The following is a 23,026-nucleotide window of genomic DNA, read 5'->3' as shown; positions in this document are numbered from 1 at the left end:
CCTACTCTAAAGCCCTTACTCTTAAGCACTGCAGCCTAGCTTCACCATGGATTAAATACCCTGGACTTTAGTCATCAAAGCAAGCCATTTAGCAAAATTGCCCTCCATTTCCTGTTCTCCTGTAATCAAAGGAGCAGTTACTCTAGAAATATGGAAGAAAATATAGATTCTCAAAGTAATTTGAAAACTACTTTGTAGTTTTATAAGTTCTTCTTAATAAGTGTAAGAAGTTCCTTCTTATAAGGGGAAATTCAAGACCACTTATGGGGAGAAGATGAGAGAGAACAAATGGGTTTGCATTCCTGGTGGTAGTTTTAAATAGAAGGCTGCTGAGTGGGACAGCTCTTAATGAATTCTCCTCTCAAGACACTGCACCAGCAACTTGTGCCTTTTGGATTTCAGTTTTTAATGAGACTCTCCCTCCCACACACACATACACACACCCCACACTCAAATATCACTCAACCAATCTGTTTTGATTTGGCTTTCATTAGCCAGGTTTACTGGGGTTGGAACTCGTGAGAGGGGGGAGAAAGGTGGTTAATGATTCTTATTGTCATACTTGAGACTATGTAGCAAGAATGATTCATTTTCCTAATAGCTACCAATTTCTTTCTGTTACAGAGGTTCACCAGATAGAGATGGAATTGTAAGTATTTAAATGACCATTTTTAGTAGGTTTGCACTTCAACCTATGCTAGTTTAAATTTCTTAAAGCCCCATTTCTTCTTTTTTTTTTTTTTTCTGTGAGGGAACAAAAATTAGCTTAAATGACTTTTCAATTACAACTTTTTTCGTTGTAAATTTTGTAGTCATTGCATGGGACATAAATGCAGTCTTGGTCAGGTTAAACTTATTTATTGCATTCACCAAAAACCCTGTCCCAGAGTAGGCAAGCAAACCAGTCATCAATATGGTGGGTCAGAAGCCAGACAGTTCCTGCAGGAGCTGCTACCATCAACTGTTATTTCGTTTCCTATTTAATGATATAAGAGCTCCTTATATGAGAATGTTTTTCTCCAGCAGAGGCCACAAAGTCATAATGGATCTGAGATCCAATAAAATTGAAAGAAGCTCTTCCTCTTTCGTAGTTGAGCTGCAGATAACATTTTCTATGTTAAATTCATAAGTAGGGAATAGTCTTGAAACCATTTATGCCTGAATTTACAGCCTGGAGGAGGAAAATGTGTCCACTGGGTTTAGATTCAACAGTAACTCTGATTCCTTGCTGGTCACCAGATTTCTTGCTTTTTAAAGAAGTCTGTGGTGCATGGGCTTGGATTTATCCGAGTTGCGCTTATGCAAGTCTGCACCAGCTTCTAAAATGACTTCCTTCAAATCTAAATCAGATGCCTATTCAGAAGGTTCAAAAGAACAGCTGTTACTGAAGGGGAAAAAAAAAAAGGGACTCGCATTAGGCTTATTGGGCTGAGGTGGGAATGAAAATAAACCAGATAGTTAAAAATATTTTCTTGAAAAAAATCACCCTTTATAATATTAGACCTAAATTGGGGTGTTAATTGCAGCTATGGTAGGAGTTTTTCTCCCATATTTGACTCAAGGTTCTTAGCTGTGGGGTGCCTTTTGCATTCATGTAGTTCCCGCCATGAAATGTTAAGAAAGTAGACTGAAATTTATCAGACATTGGGTAACACTATAATCAAGGCTCTATTCAGCAGGGGAAAAAAAAGACCCAGAAGACTCAGCTTCTCCTCACCTCTTGCTTCTGGCTCAGAGCCCTCTCGTTAACTCTGTCTCAGGTACTCTCTGCTTCTGTGTCTTCTCTTTGCTTCTGTCTTGGTCCCCTCCCTGAGTTCTCTTGTCCCCTTCATTCTGACCCTTGCAAGGCTCTGTGAGATAGTCTCTGCTTTCCCTCCCTGCTGCTTCCAGGCTGGTTTGCTGTTTCTTGCTTCTCTCCCTGTGGCACCTCAGTCTTGTCCTTTTTCCTTTCTCTAAGGCTTCTCCCACCCTGCTGTTCATTGTCTCCCAAGGCCCCACTGCTATCTCAGAGTTCTCTGGTCTTCTAGGGACCACGAGTTTAAATCTCGAGCAGAACATGCACCCCAGTGCTTGGCACAGTCCTGGCGGGCGTGTAGCAGGCAACTCTGAGTATGTGCTGCGTCAATAAGCCCAGCCATGATTCTGCGGACTTGCCCACCCTAAGTCAGGGCTTCATCCCTGAGTTCCCCTATCCTCCTTCACTGTCACCATTCTCAGTCACATCAAGTTATTTATCAGCAGATGTGCCTTCTTTGTTCCTTAATTGGAAATGCCATGAATGGTCATGATTTTAGGAAGGAAGAATTATTTAATTTCGATTTCTCAGGAAATAACACAGACCTGTTTGGAAAACAGGCTGCATTCGAATAAATGCAGGTTCTCAGAAACAGGGTTTACAGCTTCCTAGGTAACTGGAAATTATCGGCCAGCTGCTAATTTTACTGTTTGGAAATGTGCCTCAAGTTTTTTCCACATACTATGGTCACCAAATTTTGAGAACGTCTTAATGAGACCAGTGCTATAGGGGTCCAAGTTTCTGTTCGCATTCAGTCCCTGGAAATCTCAACCTGATTTTCTTTCAAACTCAGACTGATTTCTTTAAGACCTCATGTCTGTGGAGCCAGTCCACGTTTATGTGGCTGAGTTAGCTTTCAAATGATTGCTTTTTGAATATCTGAAGTTGAAATTTATGGTTTCACTAATGTGGTTCTACAAACTACAGGTTGTGGTGGACCCATTTAATGCTTATAAACGACTTTGTCAATGCAGGGGCCACACGATAGATTTAACTATTTAAATTCAGTTTCTCAAAAATCCAGTGAAGCCCATCTCTGGTGACACTGCTTTTGAGTTTTTATCTACAGAGCCTCTGTGGCCAGGCTGCATGTATCAAGGTGGGCTTGCCTTGCTCCCCACTGGCTGAAAATGCCTACCCTCGGCCGAGCTGTCTGTCTTGATGTCTGAAGCTTCAGGCAACTGTGTGTGATGATGCAGTCTAACCCAGAGACAAACTCTGTTTTGTGCAGGATACACTCTAAGTTTTTCCTAAGCAGTTCAGATTTCCATCCACACCTAGACTGGGGGTACTGGGGGTCACGGCCGTTGCTGTAAGGAGATCTCTGCTCATCCTGAACACGTGTGCAAGAAAGGGTCCGGATTTGGAGCTGTCAACTGTGTGTGCTGTGTGTGTTGATGTCTCCCAGGAAGGCTTTGATCCAGGGGAATATATGATGGAGCTAGCCTTTTCAGACGGCCATTAGAAATGCAACCATTTTTATTAAGTCTCTTTGGTGTGTCCCGGTGTCTGTTCTCAACCTGTAAATTAAGTGCTGGCTGAGTGAGGACTAGATCCACATCATCCCTAGTGCCTGGGATGCCTCTTCCTCCTTCCCTTCTTCTCCTGGCCTAGCCACACTGGCCTGCTGAATAGAGCCTCATTATGGGCCCCAAAGTCCACTCTTTGCTTCAAGAACCCTGCCAAGATTGGTAGGCCCTACAATTTGGCCTAGACATTATTTCTTCTATGGTATGCTTGCTGACTCCATGTGATTCTTTATATGTGTCTTGAAGAACAAACAGATCCTTTAACAACTTTTTTCTACATGAAAACAATCAATTCCAGCAGCCCAGCCCACATGAACCACCCTACAATAACAAAGCAGAGTGCGCACGTGAAGGAGGAAAAAAAGTTTCGGTAAGGAAACAGATTTTAGTTTAAGATATCCAAGGGGTTGTAGAAACAGTGAGTAAAATCCCAATTTGAAATTTGAAAAAACAACAGTAGCATTTAAGAAGACTCTTAGATAATGTTTCCCAATTACTTCCTGAATACCCAGGGCCAATTTTTAAATCAACCAAATAGACTCTATATGTTGACATCCGAATATACTTTTAAAAAATGATCAGGCATAAGAGACGTGTGATTCCTATGTCTTAGACAAAGGACAGGGATTCAAATTTTAAAAAGAATATGCTATCTATAAGAAAGCCTTGGCTGTAATATAAACAACACCATACAAATTGAGTAGTTGTTTATTAGCATAAGCACTATCTCAGCAACATCAGGAATTCGGCAGGACCTTGGCCTGTGGGATCTAATGTACTTGACAATGGACTTGGGATGCTGATCCTGTCCCAGACTATGCAGCAACTATAGCTGTGTTGTCCAACAGGGTGGCCACACCGTGTGGCTGTTTAAAATTCAGTCCTCACTAAATGTCCATCTACGGCTGAATGGATAAAGATGTAGTGCATATATACACCACATCTTGGAATTCCACCATGGAATATTCCACCATGGAATATTACTCAACTATAAAAAAGAATGAAATAATGCCATCTGCAGCAACATGGATGGACCTAGAGATTATCGTACTAAGTGAAGTAAGCCAGACAGAGAAAGACAAATATCATATAATATGATATCAATTATATGTGGAATCTAAAAAAAAATAATGACACAAATGAACCTATTTACAAAACAGAAATAGACTCACACACATAGAAAGCAAAGTTACGGTTACCAAAGGAAAGGGGGGGATAAACTGGGAAATTGGGATTAAAAGATACACACTACTATATATAAAAATAGATAAACAGCAAGGGCCTACTGTAGAGCACAGGGAACTATATTCATTGTCTTGTAATAGCCTATAATGGAAGACAATCTGAAAAAGAATATATATATATATATATATATATATATATATATATATATATGACTGAATCACTTTGCTATACACCTGAAACATTGTAGATCAACTATACTTTAATTAAGTAAATAATAATTTTTTAATTCAAAAACATAAAATAAAATTCAGTTCCTCAGTCACACTTGTCACATTTCAAGTACTCCACAGCTACTTGTGGCTAGTGGCTACCATATTGGACAGCACACATACAGAACATTTACTTCTTCACAGACAGTTCTATTGGATAGTGCTGTTCTATACAAAGTGAGTCAAGTCTGTCTCAATGGCAAAAAGATTATATTTAGGCAGTGTATCATGTGCCTTTAATACTTCTCACCAAGGAAAGCTATGTGGCCATGATCTGACCTTGGAAAAGAAGAACATTCACGATGGAAATTAAGAATTTTGAAGAATGTGTAATTGAACACAATTGTTACTACGTTTATTGATTTAAACCATGATATTATCTGAGAACAGATAATAAACCTGACCAAAGTAAAATACCTATTAAAACATGATCAACATTGCTGTAAGCCTCAATTATCTTCAAATAACAGTCATATATTCAAGTTGTAGAAGTTATTTATGCTAATTGTGGAATTTTAGAAAATACAGAAAAGAATTAAAAGAATAAATAATTATACTCCAAGAGAAAAATCACTGTTTATATGTTGATGAATAGCCAACATTGCTTTAAATAGTAAGCTTAGTTTTTAAATAGTATTTCCCCACTTAACTTACATACTTGCTTGCTTTTTCACTGCTTTCCAATTGAAAATCAATAGAGCCATTACCTCCATATTACCACTAGGAGCTGCTTAAATGGTTAAACCAGGAGAATTGTTTCTTCCTTGGAGTTTGACCAGAAGAATTTCAGCCAGGTTCTGGATTAGCTTTAACTTGATAATATCCACTTGCAAAACCAAATATACTTGTAAGAATTCACTAGTATGAATGAGGCCAAATTGCCAGCTTCTCGAATGAAGCTCTCTGTGTGTGTATGTGTGTGTGTGTGTGTGTGTGTATGTTTGCATATGTTTTGAATGTCTGCCCCAAAGAATGTATTTTTATGATTTGTTGTTTGTGTTTAGTATTTATGTTTAAAATGTTCCTATTTTAAAGGAAAATTTCTTTTTATAGGCTTTGCTTTCTCTTTATCTCAATCTTCCATTGGTTTCCATGGAAACGGAAATTTTCACTCAGCCCAGATCTAGAAAATTCAAAAAATCGAGGAACTTTTTTAGTCATAATGTCGGATATATGTTGTCAGGAAAGAAACATACACACACATATATTTATTTTGTTTTTGTTTAGCTGAACATATCAACTATCTTGGTTTTGAAAGGCTTTGATTATGGAGATGAGCTTATCATGGAAACAAACAACTGTAGAACTTTGAAAATTTTGAACTCAGTAGTTTATCTAATCTCTTTAGTTTTTAGATAACAATTCTTTGTATTGAAGAATTGTTTGATAACTAAAAGGTCTATTAATAGTACTATACTGATCACAAAATTCATCAGTTTAGTTCTTTGGGATCAGCTTAGTTTATTTGATTTCTCATTATTATACATTACATTTGTAGTTTGAATTTATTATACATGCTATCTAAGAAGGATTTGGAGAATTTTGCAAAGAAGACATATGCAAACAGACTGGTAAAGTAAAAATTTTAAAAGAAAGCAAATATGACAAAAAGAAAATAGGAACCATGCCCATTCACTATGAGAGAGATTTTTTTAAATTATTAGACGGCACATTATTTAATGGACCATGTCCTCAAAAGCAGCTTCATAGCTTATACAGGTGCAGAGTTGATGTGGCAGGTTTTTAAAGCAACCTTTGTTCAAAGAAGAAAGAATGTCATTGAAGCACTAATTCAATGAATGCAATTCTGTGAGAAGGTTAAAATGATGTAGTCTGACAAAGTACATTTTCTTTGTCAGGAGCAAGACACAGACGAAGAGGGGTACCAGCCCTGTATTCTGGGGCGCTGGTTGGTGGAGGTGGGGCAGAGTTGGTGCATTCGTAAATTCCAGTGCGGTGTTAGTGTACAGGAAGAGAGAGGAGGATAATGAACACATTATTCCCTAGGCACTTCACCCTTACTAAACTACTGTTAGTTCTTAGAGTACCCAGTCAACATGCAGTAAGTATTACTCAGTGATGATGGTTACTAGGTTACCTCTGATTTGGTTTTCTAGTGATTCTATATGCATAGATGCAAAGCTTTCTTCTCCTGCCTATTTGTCAAATTAAGTGTCAGCTGTTCACATTTTATTTCAACTGGCCTTCATTTGTGACTGCAGAATTACGTGTCCTGTCCTCAAGCCTCGTGCGTCATGTCAGCATCTGATGTGTGTTGTTGTGAGATCTGTGAGTGCTCTGTGACATGCTGTTGCCCCATGTGCCAACTACAGGAATGTTGTTGAATGGACTGTCCATTACCAACCTCATGTGCGTTTTTGTCCTTTGCTCACAAGAAGTAGAGAATCCCAGGAATTTCAATTTGGACGATGCCACATCCTTGCTCAAGTTCTTGTGGCCATACATGTCATGGTTGTACTAGGGGCCAAAATAGAACTTTAAGACAATCCTGAGAGAACAATGCTGATACCCAGTCACTTGTAATGATGTGCTCATGGAGGCTTAGGATGCATGGATGATAGAAATCCACTCTTAATCCTCAAATTCTATATTAATAATTTGGTAAGAAAAGCCACTTGAAAAGAATATCAGCACTATTTTTAATACTTACAGGCTGAGTTAACTAATTTGGAGCTGATTTCCTTTATATTCTGTCAAGGGGGTGGTTAGGAAAAAGTTGAGTCAGTGTCAGAAAAGTTAAAAGAAGACTAGTTAATGACTTGGGTGAATACTCTTTGGATCTGTTGGAACTAATTGTATTTGAGAGTAATGTAGAAGTCAGAATGTTTCCATTTAAATATGTATATACATCTGGGTATATCCCCTAAGGTATAGAGGATTAAATTATAACGTAGGTGCTGCTGACTCTTTAGTAATTGAATAAAATTTGAACAGCTAGTTGTTAATATCTCTATGCTTAGGTATCCTACAGTCTTTTGTGAAATAAGTGTGTAAGTTCTTTTATGCAGTATCACAGCAGCTCAATTTACCATTCAGTTACACCAATGTGGCTGCTTAATAGGCTGCTCTAATTTGTCTTTCTAGTGTTGGATTTTGATAGCTCTTGCTAAATACAGATAAGAGTGAAGTGTTCTTTGTTCCTTTTTTTTTTCATTCAATTGTTTCTCTTCTAAATGTATTTTCAAATTTATTACAGAAGAAAAGCAATGGGGCACCAAATGGATTTTATGCGGAAATTGATTGGGAAAGATACGTGAGTATCAGAAGATTGTTTTTCTTTATAAATATTTCAGAATGTGAAAATGAGTCGAGGCATTCTTGTATTTAAAATAGGACACAGAAATAAGTGAAACATCTCATTAGGAAGTGCCGGCACAGTTAGCATGGTATAGCGGTTAAGAGCACTAGAGTCTATTAGACCTGGGTTCAAGACCTGGCCCCCCCATATATCACGTATGTGTGGCTTTGGTTATTTGCTGGCCAGCAAAACTGAAGTCAGTAGTTATTTTATAGCACTGTTGCGAGGGTTCATTGAGCTAATTATTTGCAGAATATTTCAGTAGCCTGCCTAGCCTGTAATATGTGTTCAAAAAATGCTTTTTAAAATATTAACTCCAGATGTTTCGGTCCTGGTTATATTTCTAAGCAGCTTTGAGTATTGGGCCTTGATTTTATAATGTCTTAGTCCATTCAGGCGACTCTAACAAAAATACTAAACATTGAGTGGCTTGTAAACAACAGATATTTATTTCTAACAGTTCTGGAGCCTGGAAGTCCAAGCTCATGGTACTAGCAGATTTGGTGTCTGGTTGAGTGCCCACTATCTGGTTCATAGAAGGCACCTTCTAGCTGTAACCTCACTGGGGTCTTTCTTATAAGGTCACTAACCCCAACCATGAGGACTCCTGCCTCGTGACCTAATCATCTCCAAAGGCCCCACCTCCTAATACCATCACCTTGGGGTTTGGACTTCAACATATAAGATTTGGGGTAATACAAACCTTCATACCGTAGCTCATGATAATTATTATAGCCTCGTGGTACAGATTTTTCGCAGGTCAAATGACAATCACTTGTTGCTTCTCAAGGAGCAAAGGTGAATCCCAGGTGAGACCTAAACTCTCCTCATAATTCCCCCAGAAAGCAATTAACCTCATCACCACACATTTCACCAACAACAGAATGGACACAATGGCTCTTAGATTTCTAATCATAGAAAACGTGTAGACCATATTCACATCCAAAATCATTTCTATTGCATAGTAAGTGCCCAAATTCACAATCCCTACAAAATGCCTTTGTACTTATACCTTAGGTGACTCTCTGGCCCAGCCTCCCCTTTCATAAGAATTAAGCTTGATGTTAATGCTTTTGCACATTTGTTAATAAGAAGAATTTTATTTTTATAATAACTACCACCATTTATAATATTATATGCTACTGAATTCTTACCACCTTAGAAGGTAAATACATTATCTGCATTTTAGAGAAAAGAAAACTGAAGCTCAGAAAGGTTAAATTCTTCATGCCACCCGTGCAGTCCAAAACATGTCATTCTGTCAACCTCATTACCTGGTCCTCTCTTATATTTGTTTCCCAGGATTGAGATCTTTTGATATTTTTAGCAGTTTAGTTCCCTAGATCTATGATAGCCCCTATGTTATCCTACATCCAAATTGTTCACAAATAATGTTATAAGGGAAGTTACTAAAGATATTAAGGAAGGATGATTTCTTTTCTCAAAATTAACACTTTTTCACCCAGAAAGATTTTTGTTATGTTTTGTAGAATTCTTTAATACACAGGAATGGGATACTCTAAGCAAACAAGAAGCATGATAATTAAAATACGAAATTACTCATCAAGTACTTCTGCTACCCTACCTAAACTCTAAACCCTAGTACTGTCCCTGTCAACATGTAAGTGTTTAAATGAAGCAGAATTTCCCTCGAATTTGCTTGGTCCTAAAAAATACTTGGGTCACAGGAATTGTGCTTGTAATTATGCACTAGACTCCACTTTCTCTAAGTCATAATAAAGGTTTTATTCTTAATAGATTATATCATTGTGTTTTGGGCAGGGAAGGCCTAGGGAAGGATGTGGCCTTCAGGCAAAGCCCTAAAGTTTAAGTAGGGTTTAACTGACTGCACATTTGAGGGAGGAGACTTCCAGGCAGAGAGAAGGACATTTATGAGGACCCTGAAGTGGGAAAGAGCTTGCAGCAATCAAATCATAAACGTTAATAATGGGAAGAAGGCCTGGTGAGAATCAGGCAGGGCCTTGTGGGCTACACAGTGGTGCTGACTATTATTCTAAGTGCAGTGAGAAGCCAGGAACAAGTTTTTAGCAGGAAAGTAACCTTAATACACTTGCATTTTAAGAGTAGCTTTGAGTACTGAAAGGACAGAGGGAGACAATAAATACCCAATAAATGGCAGCTTTTCCATGGCGTTCAGGCCCTCTTCTCTCTCCATGGTCATGGTATGTCTTTTGCTTCAGTGACTCCAAAATCTCTCTCTCCAGCTCTGTCTTCTTTACTTCCAGGCCTCTGACCTCAACTTCAAGAGGCTGCCCTTGAACTCCGTACCCTTTTCCTCTCTCAGGCATAGAGTTGAGCCTCAAAATACCTGGGATCAAGGCCCAGGTCTACGATTTGCTGGGTGTGTTTCCTTGAGAAATGGTGTCTAATTCCTCTTAGTTTCTTCCTTGGTGAATGGGATAATTCTTTCTGCATATGATTGTTATGAAGAGTCAGTAAAATAAAGCATGGATCATAGTACTTATCATATAATAGGAACTAAAATATGATAACTCTAATCCCAGTCATGCAAACTATCTTTTATCTTTCCTGTCTTTTTCCTAAAAATGTTACTTGCCTTCTGTTAGAATGAGTTCAGCCAGGAGTACTCCCAGAATTTGAGGATAGCAATCTTGGAGTCTTCTTGAACCTTCCATCTTCTTTTTCTCCTATGACCAGTCTATTACTAAGAACTAACAATTTGTCCTTCCAAATGTCCTTGATTCATCCCTTCCCACCACCAACGACTTGGTCGTTTACTTAGCACATCTCACCTGCATTGATGCAAGCATCTTAAATTAGTTTTCCTTTCTCCAGTTTCTTCTGTCCCCAATATATACTGAAGCATATTTCCAACCCTTAAGGTTCTGCTTTCAGCGTGTCCTACCTTAGTTGAGAAGCTGCAGTAGCCATATCAAGTCCAGACTCTTCCCCCAGCATGTTGCCCCCCAGCCCCCAGCCATGGTCTTCTTTTCCATGGTCTCCCACCATACAGCTTCCTTTCGAGTCCTGTCATTGTCACCATTGCCTCTCCCTTTCCCTACGGGAATCATACTGTGCATTCCTGCCTTGGTGTCTCGGTACAGGCTCTTCCTCACCACTGACTCTCCTCTCCTCTCCATCTGGCCCAAAAGGCACACACAGACTCCCTAATTCTTCCAAACCTCACAAATTTCCTCTCCTTTCAAACTCCTATCACTGATGTTTTGTGTTTCGCATTTTTTTGAACTTTTGCTTACCAGAATACAGATGAAAGATAATTTGCATTTTGTATCCCTTCCATGTTGCTCAGCATAGTCTTTGGCTTACAGGAAATGCATGATAAATTCTGTTTGAATGTTTTCTTTCATTGACAGTTGATTCCTAGTTTATTTTCCCAATAGGAAGACTCTCCAAATATCTGTGAGTAAATATCTAAACATATAGGGCCCAGCACTCACCTCCAAAACAAGAGACAAGTCTATATCCTTAACTGGAAGACTCTTGAAGGAAAATGAATAACTCCTTTATCATTGTCAGGATAATAATTGCTTAATGTGCACTTGTATTTTATAGAACTCGCCTGAGCTGGATGAAGAAGGCTACAGCATCAGACCTGAGGAACCCGGCTATATCCTTTCTTTATATTTTAATTTTCATTTGCTCTCAGCAGGGTGATAAATTTTGTATTGAAAAGGTGTCGAAACCCAAGCTTCTCAAGTCCTGTTGTCCCTCGTATTAGAGATGAATAAACAGCAGAGAACAGCCTGATCACTAATAAGCAGGCATTTTGCCTTGCTCTAGTCATAGAAAAGAGAGAGAGGAGGAGAAAGAGAAAAATTGTGCTGAAAAACGCTTGTACAAGTTGTGGGTACTGGGTTGTCTGCTGAAACCTGATATGACAACGTCACTAATGGTGGCTGGAAAATAGTTCTGACTTGTGCTTTGCCTGAAAACCATCTCTGGTCAGAGCAGGTCACACTCTGAAGCAGTTAAAGTCATCACAAATTGTCAGTAGAGTGGCCTTTATTGTGTCTCCACAGTAAGAGGAAGTTCCCGTGGGCCTGTCACTGCGTGTGCTGAGTGTGACACAAATGGCCAACTCTGTAACCATTGCTCCTTGAAATTCACCATACTTAATCCTGCTCCAAGGAAGGGTGAATAAATTCTTTCCTGCTTTACCCTTTGATTTTTGTTTGTTTTGCTTTGATTTTCTACCATCTAAGGATACTTCTGCTGCCTCTATGTGCAGTCACTCATGTCTTATACTCATCATTGCCTCCAGTAGAAAAAAAGAGTTACGTATCTTTAACTGTGTTCTACCTACCAAAGGAAAGCACTTTTATTCTTCAAGCGAATCGGAAGAGGAAGAAGAATCACACAAGAAGTTTAATATCAAGATTAAACCATTGCAAGCTAAAGACATTCTTAAGAACGCTGCAACTGTTGATGAACTGAAGGCATCAATAGGCAACATTGCACTTTCCCCATCACCAGTGGTGAGTGGTTTTTATTTCAAGCTTTGGTGAGGTTGGACAGAGAGCTGTGCTCTGCCCATACACGTTAAGTAGATCAGAAACTTCTTAAACTGAAGGCTGCATATGGTTACCATTTTATAAAGTCTATAAACCTGAAACAGCTCGTTCTAGCCATGGAAAGTTATGCTCATTTTATATTGCAGTTTCTTTGCTTTTCAAAATGGTAAAAATGCATGGGATCACATTTCTTTTTGACGTTTTCCTGCAAGCATTTTTCAAAGAAGGAAAAAATAACATAAAGATTATCCAGACTTACTCCTGAAACAATTAAAAACAATATGAAGTTTACAAATTTACTAACAGCGATTTTTAAAAACACATCTTAATGTCGTCTTTTATGATATAACACATAAAAACTCATGGAAAGAAAACCAAGAAAATTGCTTTTTTTTAGGAAAATAAAAACCCTTTTCATTGCTAATGCTTCAAAAAGAAATATTAATCTAACATCATAGATCATAGTCTAAAACGATATTAAAACTCATAAGCTTCATTATATTTTATTATCAAATTGTCTTAAATAATCTCATCATTTAGGTACCTCAGATACAGGTATGCCTTATTTATATTAATCAAATTCGTATTTTTCTACAAGTTGTACTTCCTTCTCCAATTCTCATCTACTAAATTTCTCTAATTGCTGCATTCTGAGTTCCAACATTTACAGTGTTTTCTCTGTAGTACTTGATAAATGCTGCAATTGTTTTCTAAAAATAGCTGTGAAGAGCAGATGAAGGCTCTCATACTAGGAGCTAATATGTTCTTGGCTTCTTGACATCTTCTTTAGAGAAATGTGCTCTCCCTGCAGCATTTCCCATGAACGAGGTAGTTAATAACTGCTGAACCATTTTTGAGATGCTTCTGGAATATCTCGACTAACCTTTTTAAAGGAGTTGTAATCACCCATCCTTTGGGAATAAATGTTTGCCTGCCTGGGATGAATAAAGTCTATAAAGATGCCTTCTTTAGTGCTTAGTGCTTATAATGGCCTTTACCACTACAGTTAGAGCCAACTAACATGATTGCTAATAGTAGTCAACCACAACAAATGATATTTCAGGTAAGTTTTAATCATATATTCACTTGCCATCTTAAAATGTTTTCTTGAAAAGGGAGGCATAACATGTATTAGTTTTCTTTCCCTTCTGCCATGGAGGGTACAGATTTTAAATTCACATATTGGTCTACAATACAGGTGATTTCTAGTAATAGGGGCATTTTAACTGTACACACTTTCACTTTTCAGTTAACATCTTTCAAATCATTTTTTACTTACTAAATCATTTTTTATCAATTGTAAAAGTTTATTTCAATGCCTGAAACCAGTTTATATCCACTTCTCTATAGAGTGTAATAAACTTAGTGGTCATTTGAAAGCTACCAGGATAAGTGTAAGAAGGCAAGTTCATGGGATTCAGTGAACAAATTTCTGTGAAAGAAAATTTATTAGAATGATCCCAGACACGTGGGATATGTTTGCTGAAAGCTAGTTGAATCTTGAAAAAGAAATCCCTTCTATCAAAATGAATATGCCTGCCCAAGTCATTCCTCCAACCAGATAATGAGGGTACAGCAAGGAGAGTGGTTGCCACTCTGAGCTCTTCCCAACACCAGTTTTTAAAGTGATATATTGACATGATGTGGCTGAGACTGACAAAAAGATGTTAGGGAAACAATGTTAAAACTAGATGGAGACACCCAGAGAAGTAATCCCAGGGTTAGGCAATTCCTGCAGACCTGCAGCCCCACAAACCAAGGGATCCCCCCCCAACTACTGCCTCCACACTCCCAGCTGGTTCCTTCTAATGTGAGAACTTGGCTCTCTCATTACTATGTTTCCCAAAGAGTTGTGATTTTTGACATTTACCGTAAGAAAATGAGCTGTGATTGTTGCTTTAGGGAAAGGTAGGCACGTTTCTGGATAAACATAAGTGTAAAGAGAGATTGGACTGAAAACATATTCTTGGCTTTCGAATCCATGCCCTCTTCTAGATAACCCATAACCAAATATAGTTATATTTCACAAATGACATAGGTAGAACTTTATCACCAGAACTGGATAAATAGAAATAACCTTCTGAAATCCAGTTATTGCCATGATAAAAATGAGGAATGCTTTGCACAGCTTTAGATGTTTCCAGCCAGGCAATCAGACGTTCACACAGCTACACTTAATTCAGGTACAAAAAGAGAAATAGGACCTACACCAGTTAATGATATATCAGAATATTTTATTTAGGCTATGGTTCTTATGCTACAAAAGCATCAATTGTTACACTACTAGAAATAAAGAAAATTCCAAATGGTAAGCTATTCATAACAATGTCTTATGTTGAATTTCTGATTTCTATTTCTTTTGAAGAATTTTAAGATAAAGTTGTGTTTCACTTGTTCTTTTCATCTATCTGTGAATATGTATTAATGAATTGTAACCCATTTGATTTCTCTTATCATGAATTGATTTTCATTTTATTTGGATAGGTTTCCTGTACACACATCATGGTCAAATGACTCGATAAATGAATGAAATGAATGAATGGATGGATGGATGTGTCATATATATCTATGTGTATATACAGTATAAACAAACCTCTCTGAAAATTACTCCTCCCCAAAACAAAGCTTCAGCAACATAGAAAATCAGGGTTTTAACTGCTGGCAAAAATCCTACTCTACAGACAAATAAACATAATTCCAGTCCAGATCTCACCTGGGCCCTTGTTTTTTATATAGAAATCAAGTATAGTATGGACCAGGACAAGGCCAAGCACCAAAAAAGAAGACAGGAGGATGCAGAGGTCAACTCACAGGCAAAAGATGTTAATTTCTATTCTTATCATGTTGTGGTCTCCTAGTAAGCTATCATGCTGATACGGTAAAGAAGGAAAATCACCCAGGTTTTAGTTGTTGATTTGGGATCTCTATGAGTTAGAATATTGGTAGAGCTGTTTTAACAGAAACCAAAATAGTCATGGCTTTAAAAAAATGGATGGTTTATTTCTATCCCACAAAAGAGTCAAAGCTGGTAGGCAGTCCAGATGGGTAATAGAGTCTTACTCCAGGGGTCATTCAAGAACCCAGGAATTTTCTGTATTATTGCTCTACCTTTTCAAGGATGCTGGTGCCTTACCACCATGAAACACCTCCATGTTCCAGCCTTGGGATGGAGGAAAGAGAAAATAAAAGGCAAGTGGTTTCTTTTAAGTGTTTAATTCAGAAGTTATACCCATCACTGCCCCCCAGATCCCATTGGCCATAATTTAGTCATATGGCCATATTAGCTGGAAGGGAGTCTGGGAAATGTAGTCTTTGGCTGGATACACATATAACCAGCTAAAATTCAGGGTTCTGTTACTAAAAGATAAAGGAATGAATGGGTATTGGTAGATATTGACACAGTTTCTGTGCCACTATATCTTAAATAATCTCAGATAAATTTGGGGAGTTATTGGAAAATGGGATTTCCCCCCCATCTATCTTAAAATTATTCCCAGAACCTATTGAAACTAGGAAGTTTCCTTTTAGAGAATTCTAATCACTAATTTCTAGATACCAGTTATGTTATGCTATGTGCTAGCCAGCAGAAGGATGAAAAGAAACAAATTTAAGTAAAATACCAACTTATTTGGTTGATAGAGATGCCTCCCAAAGTAATAGTGCTCCTTCTATCTTACAAAGTTCACTGCTTTTTGAGGAAGGCTGTTTCTTAAACCCAAATGCTATCTCTGTGTAACTTTTGTTCATGTTATAGTTGTGCTCTTTGGAGGATGAAAAAAGGATAGAGTCCCTCCTTTTCTCAACAGGTTTTCCGTGCAGCATGCTGACTCCAACTCCAAGTTTAGTGTGCAGGATGTTGGGCTCAATACCTGTGGGGTAGGGTGGACAGGGAGAAGTTAAGCTGTTTTGCACATCCAACAACAGCCTAAGCTAATCACATGGGGAACTTGTGAGCTAGAATGACCCTTCCGGGTTGTCCTGGGTTTAGCTGAGATCGATAACCTTGATACTGTTAGTGCTCCAATATGGGCAGGCTAAGAAGGGGCATGACCTTCGCCAAGGTGGCTCTCTGCAGCTGAGTCAGATCCTGAAGTGTTGACAGTTGAAAGCTGTCTGCCAATAGCACTCCTAACAGCTGTGGGAGAAACCCTTCTGAAGACAAATCTACATGGCACATTTTGGCACCTCTTGTTACCACATTCTTTTCCAAGTGCTTTCTGGCCATTTGTATAAATAATTTCTTCTAGAATCTTGGGTTAATAGGAGGTAGCCATATAATAATACCCAGGTCTGCCATGTTCTACCTGTGTAACCTTAGATAAGCCCCATAGTTCTTCTGAGCTTCTATTTCCTTTTCTGTAAAGTGAGGATAATAATGGTCCTTATGGAATTTTTCTGTAGATTATGGTTGGTCTCTGGCAGGATCAAATCTTTGACTTTTTGTTCTCTGTGCTTAGCACAGTACATGGCACACATTGGGCATACAGATAGTTATTCAATAAATGAGTGAATGAAGAAAGCACACAGAATATCCTAGTAACAGTACCTGATGTGTACATAGTACCTCGCAGTTGTTTGTTTCTTTATTACTGGTTGTATTGTTCAGAGTTCTCCAGAGAAACAGAGCTAACAGGATATATGTATATATGTGTATAGATAGATGAGAGAGAGAGAGATGGTAGATGATAGATTTATTATAAGAAATTGGCTTCACGTGATTATGGAGGCTGAGAAGTCCCACAACATGCTGTCTACAAACTGGAGACCCAGGAAAGCTGGTGGAATAATTCAATCTGAGCCTCAAGCCTGAGAACCAGAAGACTTGATGGTACAAATTCCAGTCTGAGGGCAGAAGATGACAAGGTGTGTCCCAGCACAAACAATGAGGCAGAAAAGGGAGGTGAGTTCCTCCTTCCTCCACCTCTTTTCTGTTCAGACCCTCAATAGATTAGATAATGCTGACGCACACAGGGGAGGGTCACCAATTCAAATGCTAATCTTATGTGGAAACACCCTCACAACACACTCAGAAATAATGCTTAATCTGGGTACCTGATAGCCAATCAAGTTGACACATAAAATTAACCATCACACTAGTATGTATGTATGTATGTATGTATTTATCTATATTTGTATATACATATTTTTTAAATCTAACTCTTGACCCTTTATTGAGAGTCACGGCTTTGCTCTCCCATTTCTAGTCCCCTGCCCTAAAAGCATTCTGTCTTTTCATATCCTGGATTATAATGTATCTGTATCTCAAGTCTTGAATTCAGTTAAAGAGGTTTGGGCAGTCTCTTGCCTATCTTAGACTTTAATTTTGAACCAAATCTCCACCTTTTAGAGGAACTACTTTTAAATCAATTTTTTCCATACTGGACATTTGTGATTGATATTTCTTTAAACACAAATAGAAACTTTGTACTTAACCCCTGAAGGACCTAGCATACAGTGCCAGCTTATCTTGCAGGAAAGATATTGGAATCTGATAGACCTGAAACTCAACCTCTTGCAAACTTAGGCAAGTTTCTTAAACCTATCTGAGTCTCAGTTTCTTCATGTCTAAAATGGGAATAAATGAACACCTACCTTACATGGTAGTCCATCTCTTTCTGCTAATAAAATGTAAAGATCTTTCCTTTAAAGGAGAAGATAGAAGCAGAGATATGAGATAGAGTTCTGCTATCTGCTTCCCTTGGTACCACACTCCTTACATTCAGGGTAGAAGCAAACCTCTATTACATCTTCCACGAGTGGTTTTGTCCTTAAAAAGTAAAAATTTCTCAAAGGGGCTAAATAAATTAACGGGTGCAAGATTGGACTATAAAGAAATATGACCTTATAAAAACAACAAAATGAAAATTCAATACCCAATGGAATACCATTAATTCCCTTTAAGATAATTTGAGGGAGATACAAATAGACACTTATTCCAATGATGTCACAATTACTCAAACAACTGGGCTCTGCCTCTTACCTGGGGTTGCTTTGCGCAAGTTACAAAACCTGAGTCATGGTTTCTTCATTAGTAGGTGAAGATAACTCCCATACCTACTTCACAGGGCTATTGTAAGGGTAGCATGAGTTAATATAGAAAACACTCAGATGCTACATTTAGGGATTATTTGATTGTTGTTATTTGATTGTTGTTGTCAGAATTGTCTGCAGAGCCTGGGACATATTTTTAAGAATATCATTAATGGTGATAAATCAGGAAACCCAAATGACCAAAAGTCATTTAGAGCCAAGACCAGTAATTACTCTGGGTATCAAACTGGGAAAATGTGTTAATAAAATAAATTAGTTTGTGATGCCTGTGGATTGGTTTTGAAGCTCATTCCAGAAGCATTCCTGTTTTAGCATTCCTAATTTTCTTTTAACAAAATCCCTTGAATAAGTGTGGTGCTTCTTCAGGAGACCGTACTGAAGGCTAGCATTCCCAATGGGATCCTGCAAATTTATTTCATGGAGAAAGGACATCATTTTCCAGCCCTCTTCGAATCAATTCACCAAATATTTGGTAAGCACCTTCTATGCAGCAGGCACTGAGAGCTAGCATCAGAAATATTGGACACACTTTGTCCAACCTTCATGGTAACTAACTACAAGCTTATCAGAAAACAATGTATAGCTGATGTAGCAAACAGCACACAGAGGTTGAAATTCCCCTTGTGGTCCAAACACCTGCCTGTCTTCACTCAGTCCTGATTGAATATATGGACCTATGTGGTCAGATTCTCCTCTGGCCTCCATTTCACAGTCTCCTGACTTCCTCACCCCTCTCAGGATCTCAGAGGTAGACATCTCCGTTTCTTCCAGAACCCACAGGGACACATCTTCAGCGACGTGCTTTGCTCACTAGGTACTTTGAATCCTGTGGCTCTCATAGCTTTCCTGGAATTGAAAAGACAGATGCTACATTTTAATTCTTGGTGCAATATCCTCTTTTCCTTGTGTCATGAGCTGCCGTTGATTCCTTTACTTTTGTTCTTTGGTGAGTCGACGATCACTGCTGACTTACCTTGAGAAGCTGTCCTTAACTAGAAGCATTTAGTTCTATACTGATTACAGACTTTTGCTCTGGGATAAGTCAGAACTAAGTTTGTATTCTGGCTCTGCACTCATTATCCACATGATCCTGGGTAAGTTACTTAAACCTTTAAGCCCCAGTCAAGGCTTAATCAGGTGTAAAATCATTTTAATAATACTATTCACCTCATAGGATCCTTATAAAAATTAAGGAAGTAGTGCATGTAAAGTAGTTAGTACTCTGTAAGTATATTTATGTAAGGCCCAAAGGAGTTGCTTAGTAAATGATAGCTATTTTTAATCAGAACAATGGAGTGTGTCTCATGGTGACTACTCATAAACATCCTTAAGGTCAGAGACCACTTAGAGAACTTATGATGGCGTTGGTGTTGCTGGTTGGTAGCTATGAAAAATTTGCTTACTGATTGTGTTTCAGTTGCCTCACATATGTTAATTCATTTATCCTCACAACCACCCTATGAGATAGGTACTATTATTACCCTCATTTTACAGATGAGAAAACGGAGGCATAGAAGAATTAATTAACTCACCCAAGATGTCACAGCTAGTAAGTGAAGTTGCTGAGATTTAAACTCAGAAGTTCTGGTTTCCAATTCAGAACTCTTACCCACTATATTATACTACTTTTGATGAAAGCTACTGTTTCTCTTTCCAGAGGAAAAAATTAAAATTTCATTAACTCATACAAAACATTTTACAAATAATTTCTGATTACTCACAAACTCTTTGAAGGCTATCACTATAATGGTGCCTAAAGAGCCCATGTCACTCTACATACACGCTCTCCTGTGTTCCACGTGACAAGAGAGCAAGGCTGAGCTGATAGGTCAGTCAGGCTTAATTGCTGCTGTGTCACCTTTGTTTTAAATGTTAAAGAAAAAAACACCTTGTTTTTATATGACTCATATATTTCAGTTCCCCTAATCAATCAATCAGCAAGCATTTTTTATATCGATGGTTATTATAATAATGGTTCATGTTTTACAAAAGCTGTCATGATCAGAAAGATGTAATGAGCAAGCTACACTGTTAAGTAGGCAGGGAGGTGGTGCTCACCTTATTTCACGGAAGACATCAACTCCGAAAGATCAAGAGGCAGCTGAAGTTTCGAGGGCCAGGACTTGAACTCCAGCATCTGCCTCCTTTCTGCCAAGTGAAAAACGCAGTATATTTTCTCATCTACGTTGAATCAGGGCCTGTGATTCAATTATTTTTAAATTCCTCTCAACTTTAATACTCTGCTCTGCATATTCTGGCCCAAGAATCTCTGTGGGAAGTGCTCTGTTTTAGGGGCAGGTTGATGATTTAGCAAGGGGACCAAGAAAGAGAGCACTTCCTTGAAGCCCATTGGTTAAGTAGAGAGAACACAGGCTTTTGAGTCTGTATCTTATTATCTCTGTGTCCATGGGCAAGCTCCTTAACTCAGCATCTCAGTTCCCAAGTCTGTAAAATGGGAACAGTAATGCCTACCTTCTCAGGACTGATGTAAAGGTGACATGAGATAATGTTGCAAAATGCCTACTTCGGTGCCTATCACCTAGGAAGGGGCTCTATAAGTATCTGTTCCCTTTTCAGCTCCATTTCTCTCTTCCTTAAGTTCAGAGACTTGTGGGAGGAAGAAAGAGAATAAAAATAGCGAGGGAGGACTTGAGCAAAGTCAAGGAGAAGAGGGCTGATAGAAATGATGAGAGAGTAGGAGTTGACCTAGCCTGGCATGTGTGCTAGTGCCTCCTCTCTTTCCCCTGCAAAATTCAGTGACACAAGGCTTTAAAGAATTTGACATGGAGTTATGAAGGGGCAATTAGTTTAATCTTGTTCCTGGAGATTTGCCATCCATAACGGAGTTATTTAATCAAAAAATCTGGGGAGGGGGAGATAGCTTTTAATTGAGGACCGTCTGGTGCTGTTTGCCTATTCCAGGTGCCCCCCCCATCCCCCAAATTAGCCTGCCAGTGAGCAAAGTCCCTGAATTTGCTGCTGCTTGGTAACACCACCCCCTTTCCTGTCCTCACTTGGGCAGAAGGTGTAGCACCCCATTGAGTTCAGTAAAAACAAAGAGTCATCGGTGGGGGAGGAGAACTCCAGTCTCCTACACACTGGCATTTGCTCCTGGTAGAAACCCTGCACGGTGCAAGGGGAGGGTAAAGATTGCATGCATTCTGATGCTAAGCGCTCAGCCCAGACCTCCAGTGCAACGAGTTGGAGGGGAGAGGCTCAGCTTGGGTTCAACGCATCAAACATGATTTGGGTTGGAATTAGATCGGGGATGTCAAGCATGAAGCATATAAACTGCCACTCCCCTTCCAAACCCTCAGCAGACATTGCAACTAGATCCCACATCCCAGATGTAGTCTGAGAAGCTCCCTCTAGACAGAGCTGCAAGCAGCCTGGCCAAAATCATCTGGAGTTGGCACATGAGATGTATCTCTTTTTTTCCAGGCCTTATAGAGAAGGATAGATGGGGAGATGGGTGGGATCTTCCTTTTTCAAAATATATTCTTCTCTTTCCTGCATTATAGTAAGCCATGCGACTTATTCGCAGAAGAAGAATTTGTTTCATATCTGATATGTGTATGTTCTTTCCTTCATTACTAACTATTTTTTCTTAGGGAATTCTCTGTTGCTTCCATTCCCTGACATTTAAAATTAAAATATCATTTTTCCAAACCCTTATGCCCAGCCTACGATGGCAAGAAGAAATCCCTGAGCTGTTGTATGTTTTGATCTCCTTGAAAATGAGCAGAATATTAATTCAATCTGGATTGCCTCTGTTATTATTTCTCTAACTAATATTGGTTGTACCCTCTGAGTACCTGGTATTTTGCTTCCCTTTGTGAGATGTAAGAGTTAGAGTTTCCTTGCATAACTGCAGATTCTTTCATTGTGTTCTTCTGTCTCAGACAACCTAATCTGATTGGGGGTTCCAGAAACATAAACACCAGGGTCGGAGACCTTAACCCTCAATTTCTGTTACCAACTTAAAATCTAATTGAATGAAACAATAGACTGATAATATTGACACACATAAAAATGTTAGGATGTCCTCAACCAGAGGTAGCAAATTCTTGAATTATATGCTTTTAATCTTTTAATTACAATGCTAATTATAATCAAAAAGGCTAATTTTTCTATCTTTAAGGTCTTCTGCCTTGGTTGTGTTAGTCCTACCAGCGTAGGGTTGAATTTAAAACCATTTTTATTAGCTAATGGTGTATTCGGGATAGAATGGGCCCTGTAAAGAAGCAATCATTTGGGAAAATAAGTTTGTAACAGAAACATAACTTGTGAACAATTCAGCAAGTATTGGGTTAATGACAGCTCATCTTGCACCCAGAAGTTATAGGTTCTTACTCCTGCTTTAA

At 38.6% G+C, this 23,026-nt stretch overlaps 1 protein-coding gene across 10 annotated transcripts in view; it reads left to right on the top strand.

The window, feature by feature from the left end:
* Positions 1 to 23,026, top strand: part of SGIP1 (SH3GL interacting endocytic adaptor 1) — a 215,865-nt gene that overhangs the window by 103,708 nt on the left and 89,131 nt on the right. For 5 of the 10 annotated variants that reach the window (XM_028489286.2, XM_028489287.1, XM_028489289.1 and 2 more), the window contains 5 exons: positions 625 to 649; positions 3,623 to 3,694; positions 7,996 to 8,052; positions 11,653 to 11,707; positions 12,400 to 12,575. In XM_028489286.2, coding sequence (XP_028345087.1) covers positions 625 to 649; positions 3,623 to 3,694; positions 7,996 to 8,052; positions 11,653 to 11,707; positions 12,400 to 12,575 — 385 coding nt within the window. The remainder of the gene's footprint in view (positions 1 to 624; positions 650 to 3,622; positions 3,695 to 7,995; positions 8,053 to 11,652; positions 11,708 to 12,399; positions 12,576 to 23,026) is intronic. The other 5 variants (XM_028489292.1, XM_028489290.1, XM_055084547.1 and 2 more) reach the window with 2 other exon arrangements.

The sequence above is a fragment of the Physeter macrocephalus genome, chromosome 4, assembly GCF_002837175.3.
Source record: "Physeter macrocephalus isolate SW-GA chromosome 4, ASM283717v5, whole genome shotgun sequence".
NCBI lineage: Eukaryota > Metazoa > Chordata > Mammalia > Artiodactyla > Physeteridae > Physeter > Physeter macrocephalus.
Note: the sequence above shows the minus strand (reverse complement) of the source record. Positions and strands in the feature narration are given on the sequence as shown.